Source organism: Spea bombifrons, chromosome 5 (genome assembly GCF_027358695.1).
Source record: "Spea bombifrons isolate aSpeBom1 chromosome 5, aSpeBom1.2.pri, whole genome shotgun sequence".
Taxonomy (NCBI): Eukaryota; Metazoa; Chordata; class Amphibia; order Anura; family Pelobatidae; genus Spea; species Spea bombifrons.
In genome coordinates this window covers 15,924,867-15,950,569 of record NC_071091.1, presented here as the reverse complement: position 1 = coordinate 15,950,569, position 25,703 = coordinate 15,924,867, and the positions used below count along the sequence as shown (strand labels likewise).

Sequence of the window (25,703 nt, the reverse complement as noted above, 5' to 3'; positions counted from 1 at the left end):
GGGGGATATCTTAAAAAATGCAACAAGGCCTGATCAGGTTAAAGCCCAATTATTTTGAAATTAATAATAAAAAAAAATAAAAAAATATTATTTTTACTACCAGCCAACAAAATTCTATATTTTTGCGTATGTGGTATTCTCAGGCAAATAGATACTAATTTAACTAAATGCTTTTAATCCCTGTGTCTTGACTTGGTTTCCAACAATGGTGCGAAACCATAATAACAAACAAAAAAAGTGATAAAAATGTAATGGCCAAAAAAGCCAAGTGATCTCAAAGTTAACCCTTTCAGCACCACTGTGCACATTTCTAAAAAAAAATAAAAAAAAAATAAATAAAAAAAAGTCACAATCTTTCTTTGCAGTTTTAGAAAACCCTCCTCTGTGGTGTATGGAGAAAGGTCAGAGATGCTTCTATGCTGGTATAAGACAGAGAAGTGAGACAAAGAGAGGTATTTTGTTAAGCAAAAAGATAAAAGCTGGTCACAAGTGCTATAAAAGTTCTTTTTTCTTCAAAGATTTTTTTCCCAAAGCATTTATCTTCAAGCAGATGGCTTTGGGGATCGAAAGTTCCCCCAAAAGGTCCAGGAAACCGTAGATCCCAACAAAAAAAGTTAGAACATTCCTACCATGAAAAGGCATGATCTGTTGTCATTTAAATATAAAATATACTTACAAAATGTTACAGTTGTTATTTACAAAGAAAAAGCATACAGAGTGTACAAGAATCCCACATTGGATTGTCACCATCACACAGTAGTCTCCCCTTGTTTACTGTTGGTAAGTCTCGTGTAGAACTTTCTCCAGGAATTTAGCGTTTTTCCAGACCAGATCCAGAAGCCAGATGTTATTCCCACTATTAAGGTCATGAGATATTTGATCATGAAGACAGTGAAGTCTGGAGTCATGGGTGGGTGATGGGTACTGGGGCAGGGTATGGCATAGGACTTGCAGCTCTGGCTAACCCAACTTTTCTCCCACTGTTCCCTGAAAGCTTGTTCATAAAAGTAGCAAGCAATGACAATGGTGGCCGGGACCGTGTAGAGGACACTGAAGATTCCAATTCTTACCATCAGCTTCTCTAGCTTTTCGGTTTTGGTTCCATCATGTTTCATGATGGTCCTTATCCTGAAGAGGGATACAAAGCCAGCCAGGAGGAAGGAAGTGCCAATAAACAAGTAAACAAAAAGTGGGGCCAGGACAAATCCACGCAGTGCATCCACATTGTTGATTCCTACAAAACACACCCCACTCAGGATATCCCCATCCACCTGCCCCACTGCCAAGATGGTGATGGTTTTGATGGCAGGCACTGCCCAGGCAGCCAGGTGGAAGTACTGGGAATTGGCTTCTATGGCTTCATGCCCCCACTTCATGCCAGCTGCCAAGAACCAAGTGAGGGAAAGGATGACCCACCAGATGGAGCTGGCCATGCTGAAGAAGTAGAGCATCATGAACAGGAAGGTGCAGCCCTCCTTCTTGGTGCCCTGTGCCACCGTTTTGTAGCCATCCTCCACGAAATGCTCGTTGCACACCACCTTATCCTCCAACAAGAAGCCGGCGATGTAGGCTATGGCTACCATGGTGTAGCAGCCGGAGAGGAAGATGATGGGTCTCTCCGGGTAGCTGAAGCGCTTCATGTCCACCAGGTAAGTGAGCACCGTGAACAGGGTGGAGGCGCAGCACAGCACCGACCAGATGCCTATCCAAATGCGGGAGAAGCGCAGCTCCTCTTGGGAGAAGTACATGATGCCGTGAACCCTGCCGGGCTCGCAGGGGGCTCCGCAGTCCTTCTCCCCCAGGAAGTGGTAGTTCACATAGGAGGGCATCTTGAGCGCCCTGGGGCAGGTGAACTTGTCCCTGTACGATGTCCTGACGTTGGGGTTGCTGGTCCACAGCTCGGGCAGGGCAGGGGTTGGGGTGCCCTTTTCAGATGTGTTCTGCCCCACGCACAGCTCCCCTGCCCCGTTCACCGGGAACTTCTCACAGCGGAGAGTCTCCGGCCACTGGAAGCCGAACTTGTTCATCAGAGCCTCGCAGCCCTGCCTGGCCCGCTCACACAGGGACCTGCACGGGGGCAGCGCCTGCTCCAGCACCGTGCACACTGGGGCATACATGGAGCAGAGGAAGAACTTGAGCTCCGGGGAGCACTGCACCTTGACCAGGGGGTAAAACTGATGCACCTCCAGCCCCGCGTCCTCCTGGTTGGTGTGCCCCAGCAGATTGGGCATGATGGTCTGGTTATAAGCGATATCCGTGCACAGTGGGATAGAGATGGGCTGGCAGTATCCATGGTCCGGGACGGAGATGCCCTTCTCCCCATTATACTGCCCCTCCGCCGCCGGCACGCAAGCAGAGAGCAGCAGCAGCAGCAGCAGGGGGTAAACCGGGCTGCAAACTTTACAAGAGCCCCGCAGGAGGAGCCCGGGCTGTGCCATGCTGCCAGCGTGTGCCCCTCTCGGATCCCTCGCCATGCAAGTTCAGTGCGTGCAGCATGAAGCCCCCGCCAGCTCCGCAACAGTCCTCGGCGAACGAGCGGCTCACTCCACGCTCTCTCCTTCCTCTCCAGTCTTGCCCCCTCGCTTTTGCCCTGTTCCCCCTCCCCAGGTGCAGAGACGGGAGGAGCCCCACTCCCAGCAGCCCCGACCACTCGTGTCAATCCTTCAACTCGTCTCATAGCCGTTTCCAGGCTCCCCGCTGCCCGCCTCTTTACCGAGAGGGAGGAGCCTTGAAACCAGAAGCAAACTTGTCAGCTAAGGGATCCTCTCACAACCTGACTGAACTTTCTGACGGAGCGAACGGCGATTACACGGCGCTGTGCACACCGTGTATTAATAACATGACATACATATAACATGACATATAATAATTATCCTTTATAACAATGGTGGTGTGTGCTGGCCGTACAGCATGTACACCCTCAGACATGTATGTTCACATGCACACGATCAGCCGGTTTGCATTATTTATTTACTATGCCCAGTTATTTATTATTCTAATTTGCACTTTACACATGTAAAGCAATGTAAATACTACATTAGCATTTATTGTAATTATTGAGTCAATATTTATACATAAAATATGGAAATAATAATATCTAAATCTTATTTCCAAAATCTGTATTGCGGCCATAATTAAAGAGACATGTGAAAAATGTGACGTCCCTTTAAAATGCGGCGGTGTCCCCCCTTAAGATATACATAGATTGTTAAGGGGCGCCCGGGAACACTGAGCTGTCCCACAGGATCACCTACACCATGTTTCCCGTATAAGATGGCGCATTCCATCCTGGAGCAGTTTTTGAACTATGGTATGGTCCAGATTCCTCTCCTTAAGGGGCTCTTATCTGTCCATGTGCCATAGGCTGCAATGCGGATTAGAAAAAGATGATGCAGAACCTCTTGAACACAAAACCTATCAGCTTTTGAGCAGCCGTGTACATCAAAGCATGACATCATCGGTGTGACAGCAAAGTGATCTGATTACGAATCAAAGGGCAGAGAGACAGCTACCCTGGGTATGGCATGGACCTGGACAACCGAGCTACAGGGATCTGGGGAATCCTGTATGGTTGTAGTTTAGATACCAGAGGCATTAGTGGCGGGGGGGGGTCTGCCACTTTACAGATCTCTGGTCACTCACCTAGAGTGTTGTGTACAGAAGGATATTGACATTCTAGAGAGAGTTCTCTAGGCGATCTACCAAAAACTAAGGGATCTTACTATGTATAGCTTGGAGGGGAGATGCAATAGAACTACATGAAGGCGACAATGGAATGAAAAGAGGGAGATTTCATTCCATGTTTCTATGAATTGGCCCTTTATAATACACAACTGGATCAGTAAGATCAGCTTACCATATAAACTATGCATTATGTAGGGTCAACTCATCAATTCTCTCTAGGGCTGGCCCTTCGTAATGCATAACTATTCCAGCAGCGGGATCTCCATTCCAGGAAGCGGCTTGGCAGAGGCAACGTATGCACTATACTGGGAAATGAATGTGTTTTGGTATGTGTGTCTATATTGTGTGGCTCCTTTTGCTTTTTTCTGTCTATGTGTGCCTGTGTGTCCTATACAGGGAACAGACCCTTTCTTGGTGGGACTGGGCCCAGTTACTAGCCTTACGCTTTAGCCAATATATGCTTAGTTATGCCAATACCACCACCATGCAGTCCTGCCTTCTTCTTCATCATCATCAGACTGACATTATGATGTTTTTCACCTTGGTCTGGATGAGGTAACTGCAATGATTTGGGGTGGAAAGTCGATACAATGTAAATGCAGCCTTACCTTAAATGCGAGTCCCTTTTAATTAAACAAACTGTTCCTATTAACCCAAATCACTGCATACTTTCCATGACTTCCTTGATGGAGCGTGACGGTTCCCATTCAGTGTTACCGTGAACACTTTATCACAGGGCAGCATGTGCTGCTAATTATAACACGGAAAACACAGGCATTCATTTATCTGTAGACCACGTGTTTCTCTAGGACTGGACACAATTTCTGTAAATATTCACATGCAGGGAACTTCATTCGTCATTGTATGCGTATGATGGCGTTATCTAAATCAATAATTAGTATTGATATTCCTTATATTTCCTTTCTTGGCATGTGTTACATCAGCGATCTGTTGTGAACAAACTACATTAATATATAATCATAGTTAATATCATCGTATTGGGACTATGGCTCCTAAGCCTACACTTAAGCTTTATGATGGGCTGACTTTATATTGGAGATATCTCGACCCATAGGCCACATATCCCTTGTACCTATATTGCTCTTAGTCTGGCAGATCCTGTTTATTAGTTCGTGGCCAATGGCTGGCTACCCACAGCCAGATGTATCTAGTAGTAGGTAGCACATGCCTAATTTAATGGCCACTGACCTTAAAGTGCCAGGATCAAATTTAACCCCCAGTCTGGTAATTGCCTCCAATAGTAAATATCTCCAATTACACTGGCCGAGAAGCAAAAAGCAGAAGCTATATGTAGTTTTAATGAGCTAAAAACAAATATGACGGTATTAATATAGTATTGTTACTAAATACTAAATAAGACTGGTAAGAGTATGCACAGAACACACCAATGTGGTAACTGTATTCCATTTTTTCTCCTTGTAGGGAATAAACATTTTCTCTTAATTTTAGCACACACTGCGTAGAACATTATATATTTTGTGGGGGGGGGGAATGTAACAGTAAAAGTTTACCTAATAGAGTTTGCGTTGTCAGAGGAGCTTTAACAATACATGCATTAAGTGACACAGTTATTCATATACATTTAACAATTGCTTCCTCCGTGGAATGAAAATGCACACGATCCCTTGGAAGTTGAAGCCGGCTTCTGGTGATTCCGCATCGGATTGGTTGAGAAAGGAGTCGGCTGGGATTTAAGACCAGGGTTGGCAGAAGGAGAGTTTATTAATTGCGCTCCTTTTTTTCTTCTCTGGAAAACAGGGAAGATTCAACTATCTGTTGAGGTGTCCGGCAAAAATTCACTGAATAAATCAACTTTTTCTTTTACAGAAATCTTTAAAGAATAAAAAAAAAAATTAAAGCATTTTAAAAATATATATATATATTACTAAGAAAAACACATTCAAGAGATTTGTTGTTTGTTACATTGTCATCTCACTGCTTGATTCCAGTGCTATTTTATAAACTTTTATATTACATTTTTATATCTTATGAGCATTTCAGCTGGTGTATCTATTGAGGTAATTGGGTGACATATACCATCACGCTGCATTTTAAGTACCCAAACAATATTTTTCATGTTTGACATCAATATGTGTTAAGGATGCTGATTCTTTCTTTTTGTTGTTTATTGATATATATATATATATATACCTATATCGCTGTCCAGTGAGTAAATAGGACATAACAAGTAGTGACAAGCAAACAAAAGGCGAAGACGGCCCTGCTGAAACAAACCATCAGGACTCCATTATCTTATTCAAGGCCTATGCATACTGTAGTAATGTACACTTTATATGACCACATGCGTGTGATACTCAATGTAAAACTGCATTCAACTGTAAAACCTACATTTGCTGGAAGCGGATCTGCCACGTTTTCCCATATAGTACATTTAAAGTTCCATACAGTAAATAAACCCATGTTATTGTGTTTATATATAGTAAAATGACCAATATATTGGTGCTGAAACCCCTCATTATGTATATACCATAAGGGCAGCTGTCTATGAAGTATATGAAGTTCAGTCTATCATCAATTCTCGTGTGTCCAGGGGTCGCCTGCAGTATTTAGTTCATTGGAGAGGATACAGCCTTTGGATAGGTGGATGAGGAGAAGGGAGAGAACTTCAGGACTGGAATTTGATCTTATATTCCAGACTTCCTACCGACTCTGATTGTAAAACGCTATGGAATCTGCCGGCGATACATAAAAAAAATATTTTTTAGTGTTTCAACTAAATATCTCAAAAACAATCAGACTGCTTGGGAAATAAAAACACATGCAATATTTTGTTTAATTTAAAGACAGTTCCCCTTTAATGAACATCTAGTGTTCATATATGGAGCTCTGTAAATACCACTCATATTGTGAGATATATGAGGTATATAGATACTACAAATATTCATCATGTATATTATACACAGAGGATTTGATCAACTAAAGCAAACTGGAAGTAATTCATACTGTATATTCTGAAATGTGTCACATATTGTTTATTTCTCTTTGGAGACCCCACTCTTGGTTGCTTGGCACTTGTAGCTGATTAACTCAATGCTTCTGCATGTAAAATGCATCCCCTTGATCATTAAGCATTGGATGACCCAAGTGACAGAGTAATAGCATGAGCATACTTCATAGGTGTCCAATTTTATGTGGAACAGTCCCTATTTTCAGGTTATCATGCCCGGTTGTGGAGATCAGAGGCCATCTCCTTACCATCACACTAAGCAGTAGAAACAATCCAGGTCTGAACTTTTGCAGCGCAGACCTGAGTCACAGCTCCCACATGGCCGCCTTATGACCTGTTGACAAGGAGTGCCAAGATATGTCATATAGCAGCACTCTTCTTGGTTATGGCAAAGATCTGCCCCTAGCCCCGCATCTGCCCACATCCCCACACCCCGTACTGTGCCTGTCTCTTTTGTAAATAAAATTATAAATGATTCCACTGAGCAGCAAATGGCTGTACTCTGGCACTGTGATCTGTATATAGTAATATATAGAAGGGGGCCCTTGTAACAGTGTTGTCTGTCCAAGTGAGTTAGGTAGTTAGTCCTGGGGCAAATTAAGATGGCATTCAATACTTGCCAATGGTAACGGGAGTGCTACTCATGACTTGTTAGCTTGCTGTGTCCCTATTTACAGAGATGTGGGGTAAAACAAGTACTGCGTGTAAACGAAAAGTACGTTGGTAAAGGACAATGAGTATCGTGTGAACGTTAATGCTGCAGTTAAAACTACTTTACTAGTGAAGATGCACTTAGTTAACATGCCAATCGTTCTAACCCTGTATGTAAACTAAGATATATCACTGGGGAGTGTCAGCGAAGTACACTTTGTCCAACTCTGACTTTAGTGAGTGGAGTTTGAGAATGATGGAGTGACTTAATGTATGTGATCTGTAAAATTATCAAAAAGCATTGGCCTGGTTCAAACCTACCACACATTAAAAAGATACAAAACCATGAGAAGTGCTTGTCTTTACATTATATTTCATGGGGTTATATAAAGTGCCAGCTGATTCAGTAGCACCATTACAGTAGGAAGAGTGAAAATGAGTAACATTTAAATTAATGATAACATTAAAACACATTAAGGCATACTGGAAACTTGCCCATTGGGGCAAAGCTGTTCTATTCCGTCGGTGAAACGACCTGCTTTTCGATTCTTTCCTTTGTATTAATATATACATCGGGTTTGTGGATGATCTGTTGGACTTTTCTTGGATCTTTTAAACCAGGGGTTCTCAAACTGCGGCCCTCCAGCTGCTGCAGGACTACATCTCCCATAATGCTCCTTCAGCTAAGGGGCTGGCTGAGGAGTATGGGAGATGTAGTCCTGCAGCAGCTGGAGGGCCGCAGTTTGAGAACCCCTGTTTTAAACATTTCATACATCTCTTCTTCAAGAACAATAGCTTTGCTTTTCACTCACCCCTCCCTCTCCTGTTAAACTTCTTGGACTAATATCTCATACAATGTTAATTGAATTCCAGAATTTCTGTGGTTTGCTCGCTCACTATTGTTTATGTGGCCCTGAAAACTGATTCTGGATTCCAGTTCCAATCCTTGTTCATTGCCTTCACGAAAACCACCCGCTTAACCCGGAATAAGAATTTATTTCATGTAATTAAACACACAAGCAAAATCGGTTTATAAAAAAAAAAGTTAATTTGAATTTGTCTTAAAAAGATTTTCCTATAACTTATGGAAACACAATTTATCAATTTAAATTAATAGTTGAGAAATCTACTTTTAGGAATAAAACAGTCATTACAAAAAAATGAAAACCTTAAGTGCAGCTTTATAACAGACAGAAGAGTTAATATCCATGCCAGACTAGCATTTCTTTCATACGGAAAATAATTTCAGTTTTTAAATCATAAGCAGTTTTGGCAAACAATGTTTTCTTTCTTAGGAACTTAATGAACATTTCTATGGTTTAATGCTTGACTCGTATTTCGTAGCTCTCACGGTAGGTTATTAAAATGTATAGTTTAATGTAAAACAAAGAAACCAAATATACTGTTACAATACAGTATATACTGTATATATATATATATATACCGGTAAATATATATATATATATATATATATATATACAGTTCTGTGTAAATATTTTAGGCAGGTGTGGATAAATGATTTAAAGTTAGAATTCTTTCATAAGTAGACATGTTAATCCTTTATTTTTAACAGAAGAAAATATTTGGTGCAACCATCCTTTTCCTTCAAAACAGCATCAATTCTTGTATGTTTAAACAGTTTATATCAATTTAATATGTAGGGTGAAAGACAATCATTAACTGAAACAGAAACTGCTGTGTAGGAGGAATAAAACTGGGTGAGGAACAGTCAACTCACTAACAAGGTGAGGTTGCTGAGGTTAATAGCAATGTGGTGGCCCCACGGGCAGACTGACCCATCGGGCACTAGGGCATGGACCGAGGGCCCTGGAGGGTTGGGGGGCCCACGAGGGTCAAGCCTCTTTTTTTTTTTTTTACGCGGAGGAGAGAGAGGGGTGCCGAGAAGCTTTCAGCAACCGCTCGGCGGCCCTCAGTCTCCTCCGCGAAGCCTCTAACTCTGTTGCAGAGCAGGGAGACAGAGGCCTCGCGCTCCCACCGCAGGACGTCTGGAAGGTAAGTGAACTACAAAGGGGAGAGGGTAGATATTGAGAAGGAGAGGAGAGGGAGTAGATAGCGAGAAGGGTGGGAGAGGGGCTGTTTGGGGATAAAGTTGACTCACACTGGTCTGTTTGGGGACAAAGATGGCAAGTACTATGTGTGTTATCTGGGTACTGGTCAGGTTCTATGTGGGCAGTGTAGACTCCAGGGCTGGCTTTGGGTTGTGCGACCTGTGCTTGAAATTTAGGGGGTTTTCTCTATACCTTTAATGCTGAGTTTTTATGTGGATTCCCAATTGATCTATACCTGCAAAGCTGGGTTTTTGTGTTATTCTGTTGATCCATATCTGCTATGCTCTGTTTCATACATTATTTATGTGTACCTGCAAAGTATGAACAGCTTGTGGTGCATATACATGGGAAGCTGTTCATACTGATTCTCTAACACGACAAGGAGTGTTTTCTGGGCTGCTGCAAATATTGGGAATCATTTTTTATTATTTATTTTCTTTGCTTTCACACGTGGGATTGGCACTATTGTTTTTTACATTTGTATACCTTCAAAAACAGAGTTTCTATGTTTTATTCAGTTGAGCAATACCTGCAATGCTGTTTCCATGTGTTTATTGGATCTATACCCTCAGTGTTGAGTTTACATGTGATTTCCTGTTGATCTATACCTGCCATGCTGGGCTTGTGTGTTCTGTTGAGCTATATCTGCAATGCTATGTAGCCATACCTCTGACGAGAAAATAAGGCCAAGTGACTCAATTATTCAAGTAAACACAGGAACTATTATGCAGAAAAATGGCAGCGGGTGCGCTGGACAGATGAGTAAAAAATTTAAATATTTGGCTGTAGCAGAAAGCAGTTTGTTCGGCGAAGGGGTGGAGAGCGGGATAAGAATGAGTGTTTGCAGGCAACAGTGAAGCATGGTGGAGGTTGGGGATTTGGTCAGAATTAATAATCTCCCCAATGCTGAGAAGTACAGGCAGATACTTATAATTCATGCAATATCACAAGAGAGGCATCTGACTGTTCTCAAATTTATTCTGCAGTATGTCAACGACCCCAAACATACAGCCAAAGTAAATAAGAAGATGATGTTTGGAACCTACCGAGTTCCTTAAAATACTGTGTGCGAGAGAACCTAGGAGAACTGATGCTCTTTTGAAGGCAAAGGGTGATTGATCATGCCAAATATTGATTTGATTTAGCTTTTTCTTCTGTTCCCTCATCTTGCATTTTGTTAAATGATAATAATAAATTATTAACATGTATTTTTGAAATAATTCTCACAGCAATGTTTTATACCTGTCAAAAACATGTACAGTACAAAACAAATGTATTACAGTTAACAGCACATTTTACCCGATGCAGTGCTTACCCAGTTTGTCACTGAAAGGGTTAACAGACAACACCTTAACATAATTAATGCCATTTCAGATATACTGCTTAAAATTAGAATTAAAAATTGTATACAAATCAAAAAAATATTTTATTTAATCTTTTATTATGCAAACCAAAATTTACCCCATATGAAAACATTTTATTTTGAAATTTTGGGTTCGAGAGTGTGATTTATTCAGGTGCGTCTGTAGCAATGGCTGCAAAACGGTGGCACTGGATGAATGAATTTGCTTCAATTTCTTTCAGACTATGACAGCCATACGATCTGTGAAAAGGAGCACAAACAAGCAGTACGTCTCAAACATTTGTCAGGCATTTATGCAATAAAACGGTAAGTGTTCCCATATCTAGAGCAAATATATTGAGCGTCATTTTATTTTAAATGTCTGTTATCACTATTGCAAATCTGTAGGGATTGCTGATGAAAACAATATTTTAGAAGACACTTTACAAAATATGTATATTATAAACTATAGACAACACATATGATTTGCACCATACATGCATCTACTGTTATGTCCAACGTTACGGTATTTTAACAAGTTTTAGCATTCTTCCGAACAGTGGAAAGGAGCAAGTTCCTGGTAGTGTGGTGTAGTAGGAGGAAAGAGGAGGAGAGAGCTTCCATCATACTAATTAATGGAAATGACATCATGTCTGAATAATTCACTTCTACTCAGAGTAACACAAGATATAAGGGAGGATCATATGTGAGAAGAACCCAGGATGATCACAAGTAGGGCCTGAAAACTTTTATTTCCGTTAGCCCCTCCATGTATTGCAGAAATATAATATCGCAGAAGCACATGTAGCAGACAAGACAATGCTCTCCACTTAGCCTGTCTGATACAGATCTACCAAGAGAGGAACACACAGAAAATACACGAAAAGAGCAAAGAAAGGATCCAGGCATGGCACAGAATTGCACAAAAGAAAAATACTCATTGGGGTTTATTCAGCGGGTGTCAGTGGGTGTTGCAGCTTTACCTTACTGATTTCATTTTACCCTTTGAATGGCAAACCCCAGTGAACTGTTCCAGGAATAGCTTTGATAGCACTGTATAAAGCATATTAAAATCAGAGGTTTTTGATTGAAGTATGCATTATACAGGGCCAGCTGAGTCTTGCAGAGAAATTAGGGAGGGATAAACCATAGTGAGTCCAGGAAATTGAAACTACAACTCTGCTGCAGACTCCCCTGCCGACCCCAGTATAAACCCTTTCGTTGTGACCCATAATCTTTAAGTAAGAGAATCCCAGCAGCCACTTCCACCTTTCCAATTCTAACTTGATAGACCATGGAGGACAAGCCCCTAGTATTCCAGTAGCCGGCACACAATATCAGTAGCCACCTTAAAATATTCCATGGTAAGGACCTCAGAAAATGCTCGGGCACGGAGTCTCCATTACCTACATCCACCTCTGTACGGCTGACTTCAGAAAATGCCTTAATTAACCTCGGTTAATCAAAATTCCATAAACATGTTACATTAATCAAGCATTTTAATCATTACAATTTGTGTCAATTTGTCTCGTTTCTTTTATGTAGAAGGATAAAAAGAATTCAGCGTTAAATCCTTTGAGCGCGTTGGCTGCCTGGAGTGAGCTAATGGGGGACAGATCTGTAAAGCGTCCCCATTGGCTTTCTGCTGTTATTGTAAACTTTGCACTGTTTAGATCCTCCGCGGTGTATCATTGGAAGCTTCCATGTGACCTTTATTTTAGGTTAGATATTTCACCTACTTTCGTCTAAAGTTTCACATTATATATTCAAAATAAACACAAAATAAATGTACACAACCAGCATGTCTGCAGAGAACATGATCTCCTTATCAACAAAACCATGACGGCAGAGAAGAACCGTTCTAGTCGGCCCATTTTTCCTGATGTAAAGGCTGAGACTTTAATCAGTCCTTGTTCTCATCTTAGATTCGGGGTAGATTTTTGCCTGTCCAATGCATGTTTAAATGACCTCACTGTATTCACCACTCCTGATGGGAGGCTGTTCCATTTATCTACCACCCTCTCTTTAAAGTAACCCTTACGAAAAATTACTGCAGTTTTTCTGAAGTAATACTGCTATTTTTTGGACATGAAAAAACTGCAATACTGCACTTTTACTGCAGTATTACTGCACATTTACTGCAGTTTTACTGCATTTGTACTTCACTGTACTGCAGTTTTACTGCACATTTACCGCACTTTTTTTTTTTATATTGCAAACCTACAGTTGTACTTCAATGTACTGCAGCTTTATTGCATTTGTACTTCTGTACAAAAATAACTGCAGTACAACTGCAGTACAGTGAAGTACAAATGCAGTAAAACTGCAGTAAATGTGCAGTAATACTGCAGTAAAAGTGCAGTATTGCAGTTTTTTCATGTCCAAAAAATAGCAGTATTACTTCAGAAAAACTGCAGTAATTTTTTTGTAAGGGAAAACATCCTTACGTTAAAAAAAAAAAGAAGTAGCGTTTAATTTTACAAAAAAAAATGGTTGCTATGACTCTGCACATTTTTACATAGTATTGAAAATGAATGTACTCATCCTAAAAAGATAAAGATCCACAGATTCTTGGCAGATGTAACTTTTTAATATAATTTTAATGATGATAGGTTCATTTGGTTCAGCAATCTATGAAAGATTCATTTGAATTAATTAAATCTCTGACAATTTAATATTCATTCAAATAACATTCAGAATAATCCAAAATGTTAGAGCATATTTTAATAATGTTAAAACCCTATACTGAGAAAACGCTCTTATACCCATTTGCAGTTTGCACCTGTTGGGAGGTGATGATGATGATGATGATGATGATGGTTATTATTATGCATTTAAAGAACTTAGCAGGAACTCATAACCGCCATGTATTCTGGTGAATTCCTATTGAATTCAGTTGATATCCCGAGTGGACCCAATACCTTGACAAATAATGGACTTGCTGGCCATATCTGCAAAGTTCTTTCAGAACCATGCAGTAGTTTAGTATTTTTAATATGGCTGAAACTATCGGTAGTTATTAAGAACAAATAAACTTATATAAAATATCTGGTCAGTTACCCTGGTGATGGCTTTTCTTCAAATCCTTATGTCGGTGAAACGGTGGTAGTTAAAATACCCCATCATGCACTGTGTATTAATAGCTGCCAGGAGTAAATCTCCTTCCCATAAGCCAATACTTGCAGGCTCTGACGGATATAGTTTGCTGGTGCAATGGATGTTGCCTAAACGCACACTTATCTCCTCCAACGATTCCCTGAAATAAACCTCCGCTAACCGACACGTTTGTGTTACTTTATTTGCATGCGTGTGGCCTAGTAGGTAGATCTATATCGTAAATATGCAGTTTGTAAAACCATAAAGCTTCTAATCAATGCTTAAAGAAAGATGCTGCCTTTCCAGTCCAGAGCACCACAAAGCATATTAGAAGCATATTCTCTTTCAACGTCACTGAGAAGGTTAAAGTTGTGTCCAACATATCACTTCTGTTCCTGTGTTTTAAAAACTGAAACTCACTCCCTGTTGGGGCAATTACCAGATTATAAATTTCATGCAGTCTAGAGATTAATAGTGACAAGTCATAGAGGGACATAGTCTTTAATGCTGTATGACGCCTGATCTATGCATGTCTACCATACATGCAAGAACAATACTTATAGTTGTATTTACTGGGCAGATCTGACTGTGCGGTAATTCCTTGTCATACGTGTCAGTCGTGTACATTGGGCAGTTCTGACCTTAGGGTCAGACTATTGTGATGGATCCCAGCTGTGTTTATTGGACACTTCTGGTTACGGGGCCTGTTCGTTGTGATAGATCCCAGTTACATCTATTGGGTAGGCCCCACCTCGCGGTCAGCCCTTTGTGATCCTCGGTTTGTTTATTCGGAGGCCGATTCATTGTGATAGACCCCAGGTGTGGGTATCGGGTTGTTCATGGGTTTTCATGGCTGGTCTAACATATTTTGGGTGAAGCTTTAAGTTTTCCTGAATGTTTAACTGTGTTTTTGCCACTACAAGGCGTAGCTCTTAAAAGATAAAGTGCGGATTCCTTGCTGAACTATACACAATGTTGTTTTTAGTAGTCACCTACTTGTGTGGTCTAAGGAATTAAGTAAAATATTTCGGAATGTAAAAATCTATATTTTGCATTGCTTTTAAATCTTGTTTCATGATTCAGATTTCTGACGCGTAAGAAAACAGCTACAGTACTTGGCATTCCTTTTTCGCCTGCCAAAGAACGTGTGACTTAAATCTGCCAGGCCAAGGTCATACGGCAGAGCGGGTATATCTCCTTGTAATTGCACTCTAGTCCGTCTTAAGGGAAACTCACTCCTAATGGAAGCGCTCGATAGGCAGGCAGACATGTTTTAACCGGGATAGCACCAGGGGAAAAATGTCTGCCACCCATATTTACATCACATGCATTTTGGGATAAAGGGAGAAGGTAACGCATGTATATTGTTACAAATGTGGCACTAAAATGTGTACCGGTACTTATCCCTTTCCAATTTACAGCATAATAAAAAGGTAGTACAAAAAGTGCATTTATAATGGAAGTACACTAGCCATAGAGGCTTTTGATCATTATATTAAATATGCATGCAGGTCTCTGCCCATAGAGCTTACAGTCGGAGTGGGTGAATCTACAGATGCAAATGAATGGAATCAGCACTCTGCTGTACCGCACCATATCACATTTTAGGGTTTGTATATATATTTTAAAATTTTTCTGACATTAATATATTCTACCTTTCTAGAATGAAGGAGAATGAGAACTCGACAAATACGCTGTCATACTATCAGCATCGTTACCCTATAACTAGATTTCAGCTCTTTAAAGAGCCAGTATACTTTCGTTTTAACACTTACGGAAGTAATTAAAGTTAGGTTTGCACACCGGTTATCATCATTTCTAAAATAAAAAAGAGGCATTTCTTGCCATATCATTGTTTGTATCCCACCACCTGCTTTTGTAGGGAAACAGCATGTTTACAGGTAATACGCATTCACACGCTATCCGACAGTTTATATATATAAAGAAAAATCCCCATAGAAAAGCAAAAACATTTTTAATGTTACGTACTTGGTTTCACAGAAAACTCAACATTATAGTCCCCCCTGGGGGCTTTTATAAAGATACATATAATATTCTGACAGTTTATTTTACAAATAAGGTTTACTGGCTCTTTAAGGAGCGGAAATCTACTTATAGGTTAAAAGTGTTGGTAGTCAATATTCTCAGAGTAGAAGATAGCTGGAGTTATCATCTCAGGGGCTCATCCTTGGACAATTTAACCCTTGATGAATTGAACTCCGATGGCTGTTCACAGCATTTGAAATACAACATTCAAGTGGGCTTCATTTGAAACCAGTACTACACATTTACTCCATGTATACCACTCGCTAGGAACTAGTTAAATATTGGTTTGAAGAGGTGTTGTCATGCGTCCCCTATGTTTTTTATTTATTTTTTGAGAAAAAGTTTGTGGAATCTACAGTATGAAGTTCGCCAACTAAGTTTGAAATGCTCTCTGTCTAATTTCACTTTAAACAGCTCAGACCTGTTTGCTTGACTGATGAATGAAAACAGGGAGTAAAATGACGGGAAAATTGTTCATTAAGTAACTCCTCTCCTCTACGGTGCATTAAACAGCTCCCACGGGCATGTGTTGATACAAGCCAGGGGAAGAAAGACAAACATACGTATGAGAAATTATTTAACACCACCCTGTTTCGGAGCCCATTATGTAATTGTTATTTTGTTTCAAGTTCTTCTTCTTATTATTATTCCTATTTCAGTTTACGTAGCCAATGAATGTTCTAGATTGTGTCTTGTTTTATCACTTCACTGCTTCCCTGTTTACAAAAACGCAGTCATTATGCTTCCCAGATAATTATGTTCTCTGACTGATTCCACTCTATTTGACTCTAGGATTAACCACAGATGAAATCAATAATGGTAGTATAGTAAAACATCTAATTCCTTCTATCTTTGGCGTGTTAATCTGAAGAATGTAATAAGAGTGATGAGAAGATGAGAGGATGATGAGCATATAATACATACTGAATGCTTTACTTAAAAAAAAAGATTGGACAGAATGATGAGAGCTTCCCATTTAACACAAAAAGAAAGACATGTCCATTAAGCTCAACTTGATTGTCCCTTTTAAAGAGCTTGAAGGACAACAAAAAACACCCAGGATTGTTAATGGAATCACATAACTCTATGTATGTTTAAATATTAGAGTCATATAGAGTAAAACATTCCTCAATGTACTCTGAGAACATTGTCCACCAAGAAAGAATCAACCACTTTAATGTCTGCTTCGGTTTAGGATGTAATTCCAGTTAATTCAACAGGTAGGCATCCTTTGGAGTCATCAACAAAAGTGCAGAAGGAACCTGTTGTGGACTATGTGAGATGGTTTTGGAGGGTATGTTACATGTTTTGTGTATTACGCTAATTCCTGTTATTCCACTGAGAAGAGGAACTGTGTCTGAAGAACATAACATTCAGACAACTATATCCCGATGGATTCTGTAGATATCCAGATTCTCCATGAATTCCTGGGTGGCACAAATACAACCTTATGGATATTATATATATATTATATATATATATATATATACACACAATTCTCTGTTAATTATGTAATAATTTGTTATAAAGGCCTTTGTGTTATGATTTGGTTACGTTTCAGATGCCTGTTTGCTAAGCTGTTTTGAAGTGCCCCTTTAATGATTGGGCTGTAAGGGCAATAAGCGCCCTCATTCATCAAATTATCAACACCTTTCTGTAAAAGCAGGCCTCGGTCCTGTGTAAATATATTAACTGGTGTGGTCTGGAATTATAAACATTCACTCGTTTTCTTGACTGAAACACAGGTTCTCAGCTGTGTAGTATCTCAGGTCCTGAAAATATATGTACTGCTAGCAGATGACACTATCCTTGTCAGCAAATCTTTTTTAAGTGAATTTTGTTAATGTGCTTACGTTTGCTTTCAATCCAATGGCACACAGCAATTCAGAAGATACAAGTAACTATTTTATTTCAGAATTTCTTTGAAACCTTATTGTATGTTAAACAAATTTTGCAACTACCTTCATATACCGGTCATTAAATTTGATCTGATCTTCAACTAAGTCACTACATTTTATTGTTTTATGGTGTGATCAGGCCACAACATCTCAGGTTGAGATCAGGACTGAGCCACTCCAGAAGGCATCTTTACTTGTGTTCTTTTGTTTGACTTAATCATGTGTTTTGGGTCGTTGTTCTGCTGAGGTTCAATTTTGAGGCAAGTAAACTTTTTTTCTTCTGCACAGCATGTTGATAGATGTGGAAATGTATTTTTCCATTGATGATAGTAAGCTTTTCAGACCCTGAGATAGAAAAGGAGTCCCAACCCAGGATTACAGTTGGGATGTTGGTGTGCTGTGCTCCAAGCATTGGGTGTTCCTTCCAAACAACTTGAGTTTGGCTTCATCTGGGTCCACAGAATGCAGTCCAGCTATTGGATACCTCACAGCCTGAATATAGTTATATGTGCGGAATGCCCACCCCTACAGAGAGTAGTGGTCCTGATCTGTCTCCATGCCTTAGCATGGGCTGAAGAACATTAAAATAGCTTTGCAACCCTGTCCAGGTTTATGCAAGTCAAAAATTCCTATTCTTAGGCCTTCAGAGATCTATTTTGTTCAGGTCATGGTTCACATCAGGCAATGCTTCTTATGAATAGCAAATTGAAACTATGTGAGTGTTTTCTATAGAGCAGGACAGCTCTGACCAACACCTCCAATCTCATCTCAATCTCATTAATTGGACTCCTGACTACAACTACATTTTGGAGAAGTCATTAGCCTAGAGTTTCACATACTTTTTCCATTCTGCACTGTGGACGTTTACACATTAGGTTCAACAAAAACATGAAAATGTATATTTGTTTGAGTGTTAGTTGGAACAGTAAGCCTTCTTATATAAAAGAAGAGCTAATTGAATTGGTTTTTAAAGTCCTCCCAGGATTAGAAACAATCATAGGAACTTCTCCAGGCACAGTTGGGTATGTGGGATGAGCATTATTAAGATTTTGTCACAACCTCACAAGGGCTAGTTATGGAAACCCCAGACATTGAAAATATATGCACATGTAATGTAAATAGAATACATATTTGTGAGTTTTTTTTGTTTATGGTACACTTTACAAGCGTCATCGTGATAGATGACAGGGATACTGAAGCCATGCATGGATACCGATCCACAAGAAGAAGAACTTTCATTGTCTTGTAATGAAAGAAGCGTAAGTGACTTAAGCGTTAAAAGAATGAAATAGATCAGCTGAAAGTCATACATGGGTATCCTCCTTACTTGTATAAACATCTTGGATAAACATAAACAGCTACTTTATCATCTTCTTAGAAGTGCACAGGAGTATTCAGGCTGGCGGGCTATCTATCTCTTCTATCATGTGGCTTCTTTCAGTCACTTCATTCGGTTCCCACACTGAAGAAGCCCGATTTCGGCTCAAATGACAGCCCATCAATACAACTGCTCTGCACAGAACTATCGAATTACGCTTTCAAGAAAGGAGAACAAATGCTAGTTTCCTCTCTTGACAACTGGTCTGGTTATTTTATTCCCTATTTGCCTGTAACTTCTGAAGGTCTAAGAGGAATATTATTAGATTGTAGGTCATGTAATTTAAACATTTGAGAGGTGCTTACGTTTTAATCAACTTTGAAAACCTGAAAGGGGGGCTGTTGCCTTCCCAGCTTTTAATATAACAATTTATTGTGACTACCTTTAGCTTGTGCTTTTTGGTTTTCCTTTTGTGCATTCTCATCGTATTATCTCATAAATTGCTAGCCCTTATAAAGGCTTCCTGCACCAGTTAGAAATGTAGTAAAAAAAAAGGCAAAATAACAATAGAGAGGAATAATTATACATACACACAGGGACAGGTATTTTGTGTTGTTGACCTGGATAAATGGCTTTATTTACTAAAGGGAGAGCCGTCAGGAGAGTTCACATTGGAGTTGTGATTTAAATCCTTGACTTCCATATTTGTTATGAAGGGCCAACACTGCCATATTTATACAGTGCAAAGGGCTGAGCTGGCCCTGTACAATGCATTTAATGTGTAAGGAGACGTAAGAAATCTCGCTGATTTAACTATACGTTATGTTGGAACAGCCAAGCTCTGCCTGCGTCCCCTGAGGTTGCCCTTCATGATATGTAGTGAAGTCCAGGAGCTGAAACATAGCTCTCCCTTCAGTGAATAGACCTCAAAGAGCAAAAGTGATGCTAACAACACCCTAGACATCTACACATAGCGAGTGAGAAAAGATGACACTAAGGATTTGTTAGAAAAGCACATAGTAAGGAATAACAATATAGACATAACAAAGATAAACAACTGCATATTCTACACCTGCTACTTCTGTGTTGAGTCTTGCTTTCCTATAGCTGGTATTCTAAGTCACTCCTCATAAGAACAACCCAGATTTGCGAGGCGATATCTGTCTGGGCACAAGTAATTAATGTCACTGGCAGAGACAAGAGCCTTCTGTGTTCTGAGCAGAATATCTTTACGCTCATAGATGGTTGGCAACGAGTAAACCATTTTATTTTTTTATCAAACTAGAGCATAGCTTGTCAAGTTTTCCATACTGTCTGAAAGTTTACTTTTAAGACGGCTCATTAGTAAAACCCCGTTTTAAACATAAATTAAATGACTTGAGTGCGAAAAAAGACTTTCTGGGATAAAATAATGTGCTGTATGGAGCATTTTTCATTTAGGAGATAAAATATATATTAATCTATATTTGATTTTCAATACAACGAAATGTATTTTTTTGTAGCAAAAACTACGAAAATGAAATACAATTTCTAACTTAGAAGAGAACTGATTGCAAACAGTATATTAAAGATTCTTTTCTATTTTCTTCAGTCTTCTGTTGCATGTTTCCATTGCTATGTCAAGAATTGTTACTATCACAAAGTTAAGCTTTACTGTGATAAATGTGCCGTAGATTGTTGAATATGTAGGTGATATCAATGACTTAACAGTTGGTACCAGACTCAAAGATCTAGATTATCTTGGGGTTTAAATTGTCTTTCTGTATCGGTCTTCTGGTTTTCTAATGTATCAAAACAATGCATCTATCATAATGTTGCAGTTAAAGACAACATATCACTGGAACAACACAAATGTTTGGAATCGGAGGAGAGTGTAGTGTGCGCATGACAAAATGCTGATGACCCAAGAGATTAATTGGCTTGATGTTAAGGCCCAGATGTGGATCAATGTGCGTTTGACTTTCAGGCCTATGCTATTTAATACCCCCTTGTGGCCTACTATTAGGGTACTTCAGGTCTGAGGTTCAGAAAGTCTGATCTGACCCCCCAGGAACGGAAGTATCCACAGAGAGAGAAAGAAATTATAAATTAGCGGTGCTTTCAAGAGCGTTACATAATATGGATCTTTTTAATAAGAAAAAATTGTACATTAAATATAAATAAGTACATGAATAAAAAATGAGTTACAACAATAAAACATTTTTTGCTGCATTTTTATTCCTTGACAACTTACTCACGATGCTTGCAGAGTGCAAAAAATAAATACCAGGAAACCTTCTTCTTCCACCATCTCATTAAATTGTGTTTGGACAGCGTTATGTTTCGGCCGCACTGCCAGTGCTATTACATTGTGAATCATATTCCACACTGGCTGCCCTAACAGCAAAGTACCGCCGAATGTCCTAAAAGACACATTTAACCTTCTGCCTGATAGGTGTTCAAAGTGACAAAACTTTTTAGTGTAATAATATAACACTGAAGCAAAAGTTGTAGAAGAATATGAAAATGTCTCCTTATTTAGTTATCCCAACTGTTGTTAAGCTGCTGGTTGTTGTGGATTGGCTCAGGCAACCTTTTTAAGCACGGAGTGAGGAAAAAGGAGAGAAATTGATTAAAAAAATGTTTTAATTCATGCAAGTCAAGTTACATTTTTTTCGAAGATAAACTTTTAATCTAAATATTTCCAAAGTGTACATATAAAAAAAAATGTATTTTTTAAAAATAATTTAGTTATCTTCAAAGTTATGATGAAAGGGAAGAAAGCAGAGAATATAACAGTGAAATTGTATTGTTTTATGAGTTACCATATGTTAGTCTTTATACAATAATCGGTTAAGCTGACCAACCCTGTTAGAACTTGGTTTCCCAAAAAAGGTTAGCTGGGAGGTTTGCTGGGTATCATGGGAGATGAGGTTCAACAACTGGAAAAGCGCCTGCCGCCGAGCAAGTGTCCTGTTGCCGAACGTCATCTGTTCTGGTTGTCGGCACTTGTTACTGCTTATGGCACCAACCTCTGCACGTGGCACTTTGTGTCTAATTTCATGTAACAGAATATTCATAGAACACCAGCTGTAACGTCCCTGTAGCCAAGATTTGAAAATCGTGGATGCAAATATGCTTGGAGTAAATGTCATTTTTAACAATATTTTTCCCCCATGGAAATGTTCCCCGAATTCCACTTAAGTTTTAACGTTAAATATAAATAGTTCATATACATCATTGTGAATGGAATTATAATAATCCCTACCAGGAAATGTATTGAATATAATCCTTTTACTAATATGTAAGAACAATTACATATTCCAACGGTCTCATTTTGCTTGTGTAAAGAGGGATGTGATACAATTTTGCTCTCCACGTATGAGGTTAATGTCATACATTTTCTCTGTGGGATGAGACCAACTTTAAATAACATTTATATCTTTGTAAATATGCCTCTAGATTTAACTGTTCGCAAAACAAAATTCATGTCATGAGTTCTGGCACAAGGCAGCAGATGTTGGGGGCATCGCTTACTCAAAGGGCGAGTCGGGGAGCGCGGATGATTAAAGGGGCTCCCCAAGACATCACATGCATCTTAATACATTTTTCAAGGGTTCTTTAACCTCTTCTCTTCCGGGGTTTTACCATATGTGTGCTTAATTAAGATGAGCCTTTTCTGTCTTTGATGTACCCGCACAAATTATACATTTTCAGAACAAATTGTGCTTTTATTTGAAACCATAAAAGTATGCAAACAATAATTGTGAGTGCTACTATGTGTAGAAAAACAAAAACAAACCCTAAATATACCCCACATACATATTTTGTATGTTCTACAGGGGGCACATCTACCCCGTATATATAGTACCCTATAGGTACTCAGAGTACTTTAATATGCATTCTTCTTTATAGAAGATTTGCAAGCTACAGTAACATTCACTAAAATAACCGTTTCTGGAAATACAAAGCAAATCAGTGTTTTTTTTTCCTCACTATTAAAATTTGAAAGTGTTAATTAGCCCCCTAAGATAGCACAATGAAAATATACTATACAAAGATTATTTTTCACTTTATTCAATACCATAGTACAAGAAAACAGTTACAAGAGATGCACAATTACATCTTTTATTTATATGCACATAATACACATTGTAACAAGTAAAGCAATGCTATACGGTGCTACCTACAATACTATGAAGTTAAACGTGTATTGTTTATATACCAAGCTAATTGTGTGTTTTAATGTACAAACTATTAAAAAAAAAATCATACAAAAATTCCTTAGTAGCCCCCTGTGAGTGCCAAAGGGGTTGCACTCAAAGGGTTAAAGCTAGGGAAATGTGTGGTGTGTGTAGGAGAGCAGAATTCTGAATTCTGCGGTAAGTGCATCAGTTTATCAACAAGACAAGTTCTCTTCACACAGTTACAGATTTAGTGTAGTATGCTCCAAAATATTACAGAATATCTTTGGAAACATACATATTATGCTCCTTGTATTAATTCTACCCAAAGAAACAAAAACATATCCCAAGCTTGCCCAAAATATTCTAAATTATTTTCAGATGAACAAAAAAAACCCATATTGTCTGGAAAACAATGCACGCATTCACATACAAAATAATTAAAAAATCTCTCAGTTGTGTGTCATTTATTGGAGAAGGATTAAAGTGGTTGATTCTTTATTCAAATTCTAAACATGGGTGCATTAAGTTACGCAATATTTTTCACATCACAGTGTTAAGGTAGTATAAACCGACACTCCAATATATGAGCTTGCCCATTTTTTTGCTTAAAGAAAGAATACAGCGCCGCTGCATTCCAAAGGTTAAACCATAGTTTGTCATAAAATACATTCAGAACACTGTATCCGAAGTCTCTGCAGATTGGTAATCCCATTTAGGAGCTCAAATTGCGGTATTTTCATGCATTTTACAGTCAAGTGTTAAGCTGCAATTTACCAGATGCTAAGGTGCAGGGCTTGTAAAAGATTGGCTGCAAAATATTTCAAAAGGAGGATACATAATAACTTGAACCATATAGCATGCTCCATAATGCTATTGTTATTGCCAAAATTTCACTAGATTGGTGCGACCACGTCAGCATTTCAGAACAGGTTAATTTCATGAGAGATGAGAAGCTAAACAGTACTCGGTGGGGTAACAGGACATCACTTACGGCTAATAACTAATTCTTAAGTTTCCTTACTTAAGAAGGTCCATGACTCATGACCATCCGATTTCTTGTACATATGAAGTATGACTGCTGTCTCCTGTACCTACACTATGACCCGGCTAAGGTTTTTCCTAAAAATCCAAGAATGCATCTTCAGAAACCAAGAATTTTATCCCTAAACTTAGTTTTACCTAATGGGGGCATTTCCCAGGATGCAGAACAATGCTTGCTTTTCCTAAACATATGGTCGCACAAGTTACTGTATAGAGTGTCACTGTATAGAGTGTCTCTGTATAGAGTGTCTCTGTACAATGCCGTTTTCTATTAAAGACAATCTTTGGCCCTTTTGATACAGTATTTGTTCTTCACCATAAAGTCTCTGAAATTGAATAATTTCACCTGAGATCCATCACAATATATTGGCTTAACTTGTGGATACCATATTTTTCTATGAACAACTTTTCTAAACAGTTTAAATGTTAATTTGGCTAAGTCAACTACTATGTGGCAAGCAAGCCAAACTTGGTTTGACATAAGTCAAGCAGACTCGCGCTTCGCAGACACAAGTCCAACGCGCAGTTGGATTATCAAGGAGAACTTAAGGTTTTCCCAGATCCAGCTCCAGCTATGGCCCCTCACCGGTTATCGACCTAAACCCTGGCGTTGAGCCCACGCTGGCTTACCCAGCAATATTAAAATCGAATCATTCTGTTATTTTATGGTTACCGTTGAAATAAACATACCTTCTTTAAAAATCAGATCCACGTTAGAAACATTGTTGACCTAAAAAGTTTAAAAAAAGGTGGGCAGGACTCTAGAACGGGAAATTCAGACTGCTAAATTCCTCTCCCTGTAAAACATATATTTTAATTTAGTCACCATTAAATAAAATGAGTGCACCCCAGAATACAGTGGGTTTATACAAGCATGAATAAATGTTAAACTCAAGACAAAGAGTAAGAATTTGATATAATAGCCTAATACGCCACTTGACATTTGCTATAAACCCTTTTTTTTGTTGTTGGCAACATTCCTTCTTATAAATTTCCAAGTGAAAATTAAATTGATCTACTGCCAGAAAAGCTGAAACTGGTACAGAAGAGGCTTTAAAATCTAGACTTTAGGGTTTCGCTTGTTACCAACATCACTCAAAATGTAATATAGCCCACAAGTGCCTTGGCTCGCCTTAATTTAGTAATTAAATGTCATATAATGATCGAAACTGGACCCGTTTCGAGCGTATCATATCAAAGAAAAGCTAAACTATGTTATGCTTAAATTATATCAGATTTAAATCTGAGAGGTTCACTCATGAAAGCCAAAGACGAGAATGTGTACAAGGCTATTTTCTAATCAGTATGGAATGTGTAAGGAAAGGAAATTGAAAAGTGCTTTAGTTATTTGATTGGAGAATTTCCTCAGCACTAAATACAAATGCTATTTGTTCCTCAAGAAT

At 39.0% G+C, this 25,703-nt stretch overlaps 1 protein-coding gene across 1 annotated transcript; it reads right to left on the bottom strand.

Moving 5' to 3' along the window:
• Positions 1–455: 455 nt before the first annotated feature.
• Positions 456–2,649, bottom strand: FZD1 (frizzled class receptor 1). The gene has a single exon (XM_053467150.1). The coding sequence runs from the start codon at positions 2,472–2,474 to the stop codon at positions 750–752; it is 1,725 nt and encodes a 574-aa protein (XP_053323125.1). The 5' UTR covers positions 2,475–2,649; the 3' UTR covers positions 456–749.
• Positions 2,650–25,703: the final 23,054 nt, after the last annotated feature.